The following is a 13,363-nucleotide window of genomic DNA, read 5'->3' as shown; positions in this document are numbered from 1 at the left end:
GTGTATACATAAATGAAGGAAATAGCCTTGAATTAATTCAAATAATACTAAACTGTTTCATGACTTGTTGAAAAAGATTTGGACAACAATCCTCTTGCCGTCTGGCAGTGAAGCGGATCAGAAATTATACAGATTGCGGTTGAATACATTTTAAGAAACTAGTCGTGGTTATTGAATCTTCAAAAAAATTGACGCCAACAGAACGATCATCTGCACTGTTTTCAGCGATGTGAAATTAAAACGTATTGATGAAGTATATTCACACAACGCCGATCAAATCGTGTACAAAATAGTCAAACAACTTTAAAGCATCAAACAATAACATGCGTGTCGACATTACAATTGCGTTAGGAATACATTTTCAAAAGTAATTTTCTAGAGCATAGCACCATGGTACGGACCATCTTTATTGAATCAGGGAGTTGTTCCTTGAAGTTATTCAAAAGATACGAAGCGGTTCGTGTCTTGTTTAAAAAAAAAATGATCTTCTTGCTGTGAGGCAATTCATGATGTATGTCAAAATATTAAAATATCAATAATATATACTGTATATATATATATATAAATATATATATATGTATATATATATATGTATATATATATATATATACATATATTCCATTATTATGGAATAATAATATAATGTAATTTAATTTAATAATTTAATTTGGTGTTGAGTATGTGTTTCATACATAATGAAAAACATACATGATGGAACCAGTGGTTCGAAACAGATTGTTTACCACCTCCCGATGCTACAATGTAGATTGCAACAATAGAAATCCTGATAATTTCACTTATAAATACTTGCTTAATCTTGAAAATGTTGTAGTTAATGTTTATAAATTAAAAAAAAGAATCCAAACCCCCGTAGCCCCATCCCGTCCCTTTTTCATCCACACCATTACAAAACACTCTCTCCATCAAGGCTTGACGAATAAAACACTTCTTATGTCTACTAAATTCATCAGAACAACGGGAATGCCATAATAAGTACATAGATTCTTTAGCTTTATAAGGGTATAACCAATTTTCCCTGGGGTATCACTAATTAACTCCCTGGGGTATCGACTTAAAAATAGAAGATCTCTGTTGCCCAACCTATTTCCAACAAACCGTAGAAAATTTCATCGCAATAGCTCAATGGGAACTGTGTGTTGCTAAGGAGTTTCTTTGACTGCTGCTATGATTTTTCTTCAATTTCTTCAGTAGGCCTATTTTTAAAGCCCTTTTGCTCAAAACTTTATAGGCCAGTTATAATTCAAAATAGCTTAACTTTACACATAATTGTCCGATTAAGGTCAATGACCCCTTATTATAAAGTTAATGATGTGCTCTATTCATTTATATTAAAATCCCATTTTGATAGAGTACGAGTTTACAGCCCTTTTGTGGTCTTGGGTCACATATTAGTGTTGAAGTATGCAAGGCAGAAATATTAAGGTTAAACCCAGCTGGCGAATGAACACCTATTGCCATAAAACTGATCAATTGTATGTTAGGTTCATGAAACCAAAGATGATCTGTGATGAAAATGACTGACACTTTGGAATGTCATGACAACTCTATTTAAGAGGTCGTTTAAGGTCATTTGAGGTCAAACTGAGGTTAAATGTACCGTATATTTGGCCTAGTATGTTCAATAGACCAAATTGCAACTTTTTTTTCTCTAAATGAACACATATAATAAGGAGTTCACAATTTCTGAAAATCGCATGTTGGTCCACTATATTCATATATAGATTAGCATAAAAATGCCAATTGGGGCTGAAATATATGGCCTTCATAACTTGGAAACCATAATCACAAAAACGTTGATTTATTTTTCAAAGTTATCAGAATCTGCATGTTTCTGTTCGCTCTAATGAAACATTTTGCCATAATGACATTTCTCGAGTGTCACCTGACTAATAAAAACGTGCTATTTAATAGGCAGTACTCGCATGTTACGCAAACATACAAGCACGTACATATAATTATTATGTTACTATTCTGTGGGACGTTGCTGTATCAGGAATAAAATGTTTTAATGATTTATACTTACAAAAAACGCTTTTAGGATTGTATGTAAAGTCAACTATTATCATAAATGCCTTTATTTATATCTATTAGATCTCTAAATATTTTGGCAAGCACTGTAAATCCATCGTTACCTTTATATAATGTTAATAATACTTTGCAATGACCATCTAACAACAAATAGGAGACAACTCTTGGACTAAAGCTAAGCTGTATTAAACAATCGTCAAATTTACATTTATTTAAGAGAAGTATAATTGACTATTTTATTTTTAAAAAATCTCCCAATATTTCATCTCCAAGCCCATATATTTATTTTAAGTACTTATCATGTGAAATACAATACTGTATATATTATTTTTGTGTTTCTTATTATTTATTTGTTCCTTTTTAGGTACTTTTTCTATTTTATCTTAATTATTGTTATTATACGATATATATACAATGGCTCGTGGGCACTATAAAGAACCCAGTACATCCTTCGAGACGAGTAGGGGGATACCCCGGTGTACTGGAACAGACAGCCCCTGTGGTGGACGACGAGAGTTGCTGGTACCGGGTTACCGGGTAGCACAGACACGAAGGGACCCTTATGGGCGAAGAAAATCATTGATCGAGTTCCTAGTCCACACATCCCATCAAGCGCCATGAACATCTTATATTAGATGGATATGTGCGCTATATAAAACTACACTATTATTATTATTATTATTATTATTATTATTATTATTATTATTATTATTATTATTATTATTATTATTATTATTATATATATACACTTATACATATACACACTATAATATGTTTAATACAATTTTTTACTGATTATTATATTTACCTCGTCTGCATGTCCGACCGCCGAATCCTAATGGACAGTCACAAAAGCCGTCTTTACCATCTTCCGTACAGACACCACCGTTTTCACAGTGTAGATCACAGCCTCCCACTGTAAAAAGAGAATTATAAAACTGAATTTTAGTCAAAGATTGAAATTACGTAAAAATAATTTGATAATGTGGACAGAGCTTTTGGCTTATGTTTTAGTGATCTGGTTAAAGACAATAGGATTATTCGATTGGTTTAATTCTTTTACTACGATTTTTCGTTGAGTATTATTTTCAATCGACTGGTTTGTAAAATAGACTTCGTTGACAGAAATTTAACGTAACCAGAGTTCGTTAATAGGGAGTTTTCGAAGCACGACGTTAAACTTAACGTTAACGTTAGTACCCAACGTGCAGCGCGAAAGCTCCGCCCCTTTTGTAATTAACAAATCGAAATACGCATGCGCAAACCCGTAACTAACGTACGTCGAGCACGTAAAATCCTGAAATTAACGGTCTCGGCAACGCAAGATGAATAAATTATGACGTCATCCATTAAAGTTAAGGTTAACGTCGTGCATTGAAAACTCCCTAACTATGTAACCATTTTGTTTTGTCGTGTATATACAAGTTTTCTATTCCATTGGTCGTAAATAGGATTTTACAACTGCGTAGGTGGGCGTGGTTTAACGAAGAATGACCAGTCGAATACGGCCATTGATTAGTTTGATTGGGGCATGAAGACACAATTTCCTCTTCCCAAGTATAGTCCTGTAGTAAAATAAGTGAAATATCTCGAACATCGCTCTTCATAAGGTTACAATATTATAACTTGAAGTTGGCAGAATGGTTTATCAAAAAAATTGTCAAAAAAATGTTGCTAAAATTGTATTGGTAAACGTTTTATACAATCATTCTTTTGGTTCTGGTTTCAGAGTAAAGCCAGTCTCCTAGGGTACAAGGTACAGGAGTGGCAGAACAAAATGTCAATATAGGCCTAGGCAAGAAGATATATATTTAATATGCACACTTTTGAATTAATATGATAACATGTCTAATCGAGCAAAATGGTCTTTGTTTGGACAAAGTTTAAAGAAGATCCAAGCAGAGAATGTCACCTCATTGTTTGACGCCATTTAAGGTCGGCAGGCAAAAAATATTAATTTGCAAATTCAATTAAAATTATTGAGATTGCAATTGATAATGAGGTCAAAAGCATTTATTTTTGCCTAAAAATCTCTTTCATTCTTCTTATCGAGTCCAGGTACTATATATGTCCTAGCCATATCAGGACTCACTTCTCTGCCTTACAGCTGTAGCAGGCAAGGTCTGTGGTGGTGGTCTCCTCTAATTTACTGCATTTCAAGTGGTAATGCATGCACAAATTGTGAACTCAGTGGAATAACTCAATTTATGTAGGGTGACTTTGGAGAGGCCCACTCGACCAGTCCTTAGTCTGTTTAGACATTTCCAAGTGGCCTAGTTGTTGTTGGCTCCTGGAGGAAGGTCTTCAGTGAATGGGATTTCCATCACTAATGGTTGTGGAAGATTGGTGACTCTTTCATTCCGTAAGGCGATGCGAGCTTCAGAGGGTGTTGTTGATGTCTCCATTGTTCATGAAGCTCTTTCTTTACTTACGACTACTGGGTATATCTAAATGTCCCTGCAGAGGGTGCAGCTCTCATCTGATGCTTGCCGAAGTCGCTCCTTTTTTCTAGCTATTGTCCTTCTTATACACTGATGAGCAATTCCTGCCAGGATGTATGAGCTATCGCTGATGGTTGGCTTTAAACAGTCAGTGATATGTCGGCAGCTAGCATTAAGAGCGGTGTCAATTTCTTTGCATAGGCAGATCTTTCCCACACCGGATAGGCATATTCAGCTGTGGAATAGCAAAGAGCAAAGGCGCTGGAACGTAGTGTCTTTGGAATTGCACTACATTTTGTATTGGTGAGCTTGCTGAAGGTATTATTCCGGGTTCTTCCTTTGCCTTCATCTTTTCGATGTGACTTTTACAGTTTAGGCATTGTTCAAGGTGATTCCAAGATAGCCGGAAACTCACAGTGTGTAAGTATTGTTCCAGACCAAGTTACCTTGAGTTGGCGTTTGGCATCTCTCTTTCTGAGGTTGAATGCACATACTTGCATCTTTTTGATGGGTTCGCCGATGTTTACTTCATATGTATGCTGCTGACAACCGCTTCAAGGACTCGGTCAGAGTTTCTTCAACAGTATTGATATTAGTGCTTCTGGCAGTGACACCAGGTCATCAGCATAAATGAAGCGGCGGGTGACATCATCTAGTGATTGACATTGGTGTCGATGTTATACAGTAGAGATGCAAGGGCGATCCTTGGGGAAGACCGTTTTTTCTCTCCACCTGCAACCCTCGTAATTCAACAAAGAATCGGCAATTCTGAAGCATTCTTCAATTCAGTTAGGTGAATAACTTTCGTCATCTCTAGGATCTTACAAAGAAGGCGTCTTTGATTTACATTATCATAATCTGCTGACAGATCTACGAAAACAGCACCAATATCATCTTCGATTTGCTGGGTGAGGTTAAGCAATTGGCCTGTTGTTGATTTGCCAGGTCGGAACCCTGCCTCTTCTAGAATGATATATGCTCATCTATAGTAGCAGATTCATTTTAGGAGATCCCGTGACCATTTTCTTTCTACCTTTTTTTCTAGATGGATTTTGCATCTGGAACCATATCAGAAGAAAATTAGCTCCTATGTACCTTTGAAAAATGTCGGGAACAAAATCGCCGCTCACAGAATTTCGAAAATCATAAAAATTATATATCTATTCTCTGATCTCTGGCTCTAGATGAGCCACAGTGGTGGATTTGGTGTCCTTTCTAGTATATTTGGCATTACCAATACACTGGAAAGTTTACCTATACAATTCAAGATTTCTGCTTTCCTGGAATTCTGTCTCTGTGAGATAAATTATTTTAAAATTTTATTTTTCTGATGAAACCTCTCTTGGAATTCCTTGTTTTTACATAATTTATATTGAAATTCAATATTCCAAACTGAGACAACTATATAATAGTTCTGGTTGTCCTTCTAGCTTATGTAGAGCCTGAGATGATACATTTTTACGGTTTTTCAAGATGGCGGAGAGCAGCCGTCTTGAATTTTATAGGTCAGGATGGTTTTAAATGGTACATTAAGCAGTACAGTGTATTATTAATGCCAAATATATAATAATAAATAACCCCAAATCCATCACTGGCTTATCTAAAGCCAGAGATTATGGTTTTTATAATTTTCAAGATCGCGTCAGCGGCCATTTTTTCCCGACATTTTTCGGATTTTTTTAAGATCTGAGGAGTCTTTCCCAGTCTTCAGTAGTGCTATAACGTGTGCCTTCTGCCATATTTTAGGTAATGTGTTGCCAGGCAGTGATTATACACATCTAGAAGCCACTGTTTTGTTTGCTGTTTTAATGTTTAATCTGCTTAGTTGCATTGCTGTCTAAACCTATTGCTTTTCTATTTTTCAAATTAGATATACTATTTTCTAGCTCTTCCAAGGTGATAGGAATTGTAAATTCAGTGTCTTTGTTATACTTCTGTCATTTGCCACTGAGAAGCAGCTGGTGTGCAACTTGGTTAGTAGTTACAATAAAATGTTAGGAGGTCTTCTTTGGGTCACCTCCAAGTTTCCGAATAAGATACCATGAATTCTTACTATTTTTTGAAAGGTCATTTTTTTCAAATTAATGTTTTCCAGGTGTTCTGGTGTGTGCTTGAGAGACCTCAAACATCACCACATGCCGCCACTGGATACTGCCAAATATTTCAGGAGCTAGTAATAAGAAGTTAGCCGTCACCAAAACGAGTGAATGCAATGGTTAAGTGTCAGACAGTGGCTCATACCTGGTTCCGTGGTCGGTGGAAGTGGTTCGTGTGTCGATGGACGTGGTTCCGTTGTCGGTGGATGTGGTTCCTCTGTGGGTGGAGGTGGTGCCTCTGTCGATGGACGTGGTTCTTCTGTCGATGGCTTCTCTGTTGTTGGTTTGACGGTAGTTGAATTACATTCGAAATTCGGATCGACCTCAACTGAAAAGAAAATAAATAAAGATGTAAATAAGTTTTATATAATCGTGTAACATGACAGAGAACACAGATGTGCATATATAATCAGATACTCATATATAATATATGTGTGTAGGTTTGTTTAAATATATATATACTGTAGCATGCTGAGAGTATTTTTGCTAAATTTCTTGAAAAAATATATCCTATTTCATTTCATTATGGAAAAACAGACGGAAAGTATACGAGAAATATGCTATGTAATGTGACTAAGTTAGGCTGTAAGATTTTCAATACATGTCTCTCTACAATTAAAGATCACGTTACGGACGGGAATTTCCATGGCCTTTAGCATCTTCAGTCTCTAATTAGAATAATGAAGATACAAGCCATTTGTTAATATGTTACCACAGAAAAGTGGTCTTTAGTTGGATGACTTTAATTAGAGGGACACCTATATTTATCTATATAATGTTATCATTATGTTTGATTGTAAATACTTTATCCTAATTTCATTACAGTATTATCTTTACAATTTTATGTGGGCTCATTTCTTTTGGAGATAGGGCCATTAGATTGAATGTGCTCAAGCGATTTTTCGTAGGTATAATTTTACACGGCAACACGGTGAATTTTGGAATTACTTAATTTTATTAAGAATAGGTACAGGTAATAATAATAATTTCAGCATTATTTACCTTGGCCTAAGGCTTGTAATGAAGAACCTACAGATACTAGGCCTATAAATAATAACTAGCCCAAGGGGTATATCTTCCTGTCTCTTATACACATCTAGATGTGTATAAGAGACAGTATATATCCCTTGCCCAATTGATAACGTTTGCTGTAGAGTTGTTGTTGAACAAAGTTTTAATTCGATCCAAATTTTCGGTCCAAAAGTTTAATTCGTTGTCTTTACCTTGTTCGTTTTCCCTCAGTTTTCCCTTGTAAAACGACAAATTCTACTGACCCCTTCCGAATGATATGACCAAAAAAAAACAACAAAACAAAAACAAATTGCCGTTGCGTGATAACTGATAGCACTCCAACTCTCCTCGTAACTTCTAAGTTGGTCACACGAGCCAGGTACGATATACGCAAAATTCTTCTCAGGAACCGCATCTCTGCTGATTCGATGTTTTTTTTTTTTTCCTTATCTTTTTTTTTTTTTTTTAAATCAGATCGGATAACAGTGTCCACGTCTCACATACATATTTCAAAACATCGCTTGAGCAGTCTGAGTTTAATCTTCATATACAAGTTTTTGTTACTGATTAGTAGATAGTACATAAGAAAATTCTTTCAGCGACGTACTAGCTTTGAAATACCATTTTGAGGTAAAAATTTACATCTAAAATTCAGAGTGGCAACAGCTCAATATTTCATGAACCCGTACTATGGTGAATTTTAACATTGTTGCCAACGTGTGCCAAATGATGCCTCCGGATTTTTTTTTTTTTTTTTTTATTTTTAATTTTTTTTTTTTTGAGCACTTTTAATCAATGGCTACCCGTCAAGAGGAAAATAAATTTGACCAAGGCAACCTTAATTTACATTAGTAGAGTACGACCCATTCCTGGACCGGCTAAGTATACACTGTAGGGCTTGATACGCCAGCCCTTCGTTGACTGAGTTTCAGTCCCTAATTTTGTCTTAATCAGTTAAAACTATTAAAAATAATCTATTGTGGTTCAAATGACGTTCCATATTACTTATTTGCTTGGTGTTTCATACTCTATTTTATAGGGATATCCTAACGGTAGTTGCTACCCACCACTTCAGCCGAGTGGCGTGGATTATTATGGTGACGTCATGCATAATTATACCGTCTACCTTCTGAAAACCACATAAGGCCTATAGTACACCAATGTGACATTAGCGAGCAGACTGAGAGACGTGTTTGTACTGCTTGACCAGGTGACAGACGATCGGGTCCACGAGACGATTGTGTCCATTTGCAGACGATCAGGCCAAACTAGTGTGGACGATCTAGGCCTGTGCTAGGTAGGACCATGAGGCCTTTTCAGTCCAGCTGCTCCTTCTCGCTGTAGTTAGGCATCGTTTACGTTAAGCTAAGCCTATGTACAATCTATTTTAAGACCCTGGCCTCTAGGCCTAGGCTACTGAAGTATCCTGTACTGAATATTAATTATTATATTATAATAAATAACTTTACACAATACAAATTACAATACAGAAATGGGAAAGTTAATTATTCAGTTGAATGAAAATTATTAATTAAATTCCGTCAACCTTATCAGTTTTCCGGAATATGCCTAATAGACCTAGCCATATGACAGTTTTGTTTCAAAGCAGTGAAACCGCAATGAACTTATAAATCTATACTTCAGATTCATGTTGTAAAACTTGAAAGTTTAATTTATTAGGCCCATTGTCTCTTCCAGTAAAATAAATGTATGCGATTAAAATTGGAAAATTCATAGACTTATAATAACTATAGCCTATTGTAGAAGTAGGCCGTAGTAGTATTAGATCATTGATTGCGTTTATTTCTTTCTGTGATTACGACCTATCGCTACCTCTAAAATATAACTAATATTATGTATTGTTTCACTCTCTGTGTAGGCCCCATAATTTTGGAAAAAAAAATCTTACACAATTAGGAAAACTTAGACCTATCTTATATATTTGTTGTACAGTACTCAGTGTACTTTGCTATAGCCACTGTGACAAAGTGAAATTATGCTATTGGCTGGAGTAAAATTATACTATATTGTACGCCTATATAAGGTAGTTCTCGCCGCACGTTAACCATAATTTATTCATCTTGCGTTGCGGAGTACGTTGATTTCATGATTACGTCGTGTAGCGAAAACTACCTATATACACGACTACCGTTGGTTTAACTAACATTTTGGTACTTAGATACACGACAGCCGGGTATGCAGTACTTAAGATGCTCAGAAATAGAACTCACACTTATTTTGAAATTTATGTTTCTAAAATGTAATGAAATTTACATTATTTCCAAATTATGCTGCGTTATGCTAAGTTTTCATGAAATTATGCGTAGCATAATGGTATAATGCTACATGCTACGGGGGTCCAAATTATGCCAAAAAGCCTAATTATGATTAGGAATGAAAGATTAGGAATGAAAACGTATAATAGCGGAAATAATGCATGACGTCACCATAATAAGCCACACCCCCTCGGCTAAAGTCGTATTTAGCGACAACCTATCTTATCCAAATTCAACAAAATAACAAAACATAATGAAAACTTCGAGACATCTGCTGACTGAACAGTTTACTGCACACCTTAACACAGTAAATGAGTCAAAACCCCTGTTTCTTACAAAATCGACTAGGCCTATATAATTTGAATGGTTTCATTTGGCAATCTGGGGCGATCGGATTATAAAACTATATGTTTTAAGCTTTATAATCATCTATACTGTATATATTTACAATTAATGCAAAATTGAGTGATAATATTTCTTTTAGAGTTGACAATCTTATGCTTTTTGCATAGGAAAAGGTTGAAATTATAGTGTTTTTCCATTTTCCTGCTGCTTCTTCTTAACATAACTCTGCAACGACAGGTCGCTAAACTTCGGGGTGAACGGTCAAGTGTAGCTCATAAATTAAGCATTACTGACATGTAAGTCTCATGTTGGTTGGTTACATAACCAGTGATCATTTTGTCTTTAAAATTGTGTATTCAGGACCGTTTTACCTTCACTATCAATGACGTCACGCGCTTTAAACCATGGAATAGCTGCTACGGATTTTGAGTTTTCTGCGATTAGTGCGTTCATACATAAGATGTAGGTCAAATTTACCTGATTGAGCTTTTGTCGAAAGTAGGGGAAAAGTTTTCATTATGACATACGCTGGTGGCGCTCTTTGAAATTATTTAACACTTAGAAAATGCAATAAATTAGAGACTTGTAGCTGCAGTCTACGCCAGATACCAGTCGAAATACAAGATAAACCAGGCATACTATTTCTATTAAAGAGAACCTAGGGCTTTTCCTCATATAATGAGAATTGATGTTGAAATTATAAAGGAAAAAAAATCATTAAAAATTAAAGTAGAAAGTAAAAATATACATCAACCAGGAGCGGCGGCAGGATTTGCCCGATGGGGGGGGGGCGGGGACCGAGGTCCCCTGATAGGGGCCGATGCCCCGACGTGGCGTCAGATTTCCCCGACGAGGGGTCAGATTTCCCCGACGAAGCAAAGTTAGCGTGGTCGAGCTTCGTTTAAACGGTTTCAAAAGTGGTCTTGGGGACCAAACATTTTGACAATTTAAGGGTTTCAAAGGCTTATTTTTAATCACGATTACGACACGACAACGACATATCATCGCGTAGTTTGTATTCTTTAACACTGCGCGCGTCTGTATCGTGTCGTTGTCGTGTCATAATCGTGTCTAGTGTAAATGAGGCTTTAGGATCTATATTTAGTTAATTTAGAGATAAAGGGCAAAATATCTTCATGTATTTTACGGTAATTTTGGTTTAACCTAACTGAAACAAGTTTTGAAACCCTTTAGAAAACACAAAATGCATTAACTTGGGCATGGTCTTTGCTTAGACAAAGTTTCAAGAGGATCCAAGCAAAGATAGTGCCGGACTGAAAAATCCTGTGAAGAAAGATAGGAGAGCAGGAGAGAAGAAGAAGAAAAAAAAATAAACAAAAAAAAAACAGTGGCTTTTTCTGCTAACGCAGAGAAATCCAATTTATACATACCGCACAAACCACACATAAGTGGACAATTTTCTGGGACATACGGGTGTTCATCATCGCACCAATTTGGGTACCACCCTGCACCACAATACATATGGTAGTTACCGCATTCCCCTATAAAAAAAAATGTACACGTAAAGATAGTATTATAGTGACAATGATGATTACAACAGCAACAAGAACAATATTTCAATCACAAAGTATTCAATATGCCGCTATAACTATGGAAAACATGCCCATCTTTTGCATGTCTTCAACAATGACTTATCTGCAAGACAAAATCAAGACCGAACTTATAACTTCATTAGTAGCATACAATCCATACTATATTTCACTGAGTTAAACTGTAGAAATAAGATGAAAATATGTCAAAGTATAATTTTAAGAAAGGAAAGAAAACAAAGAATTATTCCGTAGTTGTCGTTTATTATTTTACTCCATTTTTTTTATTTGAAATGGTTTGAAGAATTGTTTATATTATTGCTTATACTATTTTGATATAATAAAAAACTTTTTGTCCATGAAAGAAACAAAAAAAAAGACAATGATGATGATAATGATGAAAAATCAATAAAGCAAATATCCGAATCATACGTCAACCGACATAAACCGATGTTGTGTGTGTATTTGATTATGTCGGTTAAACTTGATACGGATGCGCAGTTAAAACTACCAATTCACCTATTCAAAAAATGTACAACAAACATGAAAATTGAAAAAAATAAATAAATAAACTAATAGTCCCTATAAGATAAGATAAACACATTTATGATATTTAAAATGGTGGAGTATATTTTATGAAAGGGAGATTTAGTGTGAAAGGTTTACCATTTAAGTGTCATATAAATAAAAATTAGGGATGAAAGATTTACGGAAACGTGACATTTTAGTCGGGAAGGTCTAAGTTTACCTAATACATTTTTAGTGAATTCAGAATTTAAAAGGCTGTTGAGGTTATTTCTTATTTATTTCAAAAATTGGCAAAAAAATTGCATTCATATAGATTGTCAAGTTAACATTAAATTACTTGCAGCTTTCGTAACAAACACATATTATATGTACTTCACTTATGGGTATATTGCGCCCTCAATAACGGCGAAGTATGCAGAACAGAGATCAGAACAGAGATCTTAAGATGTAATAAGATCTTCGATGCAACAATATCGCGATCAAAAACTGAACAATAATATTGATAATAACATTATTAATTATTATCGCCATTATTGTCAAAGGTTGATACTGTATAATAACAACACCTTAAATTTGATCAAGAGTATGGTGAATCTACTCACTTGAACAGTCGACTCCTATAAATCCGTCCTGGCATTCACAAGTACAATCGTCAGTTACTGTTCCGCAATTCTGGCAGATTGCTTCGCATACTGTGAAAAATATTATTGTAACTTTTAAATAAAAATGAATAAATATTAACTAATAAGCAGTAGAGTTGGCGGCTAGCAATATAATAATAATAATAATAATAATAATAATAATAATAATAATAATATTAATAATGCTGATCATTTATATAGACCCTTTGTCCTTATTTTAATTACAGTGTGCTCTCAGTTGTTTTGACTGCTGACATTTTATTTATTTCGCTCTCTTGTTTGTCTCCGCCATTTCTTTAAGTGCTACCGACAGTTTATAAGGTAATCACTTCTCAATTACTAATTGCGTGCCTATTATCTTACTATTATCTTTATTCATTTATTTATAGGGCTACATTTGTTGAGAGCTATGCTACACGATGTATT

The 13,363-nt window shown here is 35.1% G+C and overlaps 1 protein-coding gene across 1 annotated transcript in view; it reads right to left on the bottom strand.

Moving 5' to 3' along the window:
* The window catches only part of LOC117102786 (cysteine-rich venom protein Mr30-like), a 35,065-nt gene that overhangs the window by 4,178 nt on the left and 17,524 nt on the right, over positions 1-13,363 (bottom strand). Inside the window, exons 6-9 of the mRNA XM_033243194.1 lie at positions 12,899-12,988; positions 11,610-11,720; positions 6,732-6,914; positions 2,858-2,965 (exon numbers count right to left, since the gene is read on the bottom strand). Coding sequence (XP_033099085.1) covers positions 2,858-2,965; positions 6,732-6,914; positions 11,610-11,720; positions 12,899-12,988 — 492 coding nt within the window. The remainder of the gene's footprint in view (positions 1-2,857; positions 2,966-6,731; positions 6,915-11,609; positions 11,721-12,898; positions 12,989-13,363) is intronic.

This window comes from Anneissia japonica, unplaced genomic scaffold, assembly GCF_011630105.1.
Source record: "Anneissia japonica isolate Jap-2015-1 unplaced genomic scaffold, ASM1163010v1 scaffold287760_len733007_cov179, whole genome shotgun sequence".
NCBI lineage: Eukaryota > Metazoa > Echinodermata > Crinoidea > Comatulida > Comatulidae > Anneissia > Anneissia japonica.
The sequence above is the reverse complement of the archived record's forward strand: the minus strand, read 5'-3'. Positions and strand labels throughout refer to the sequence as shown.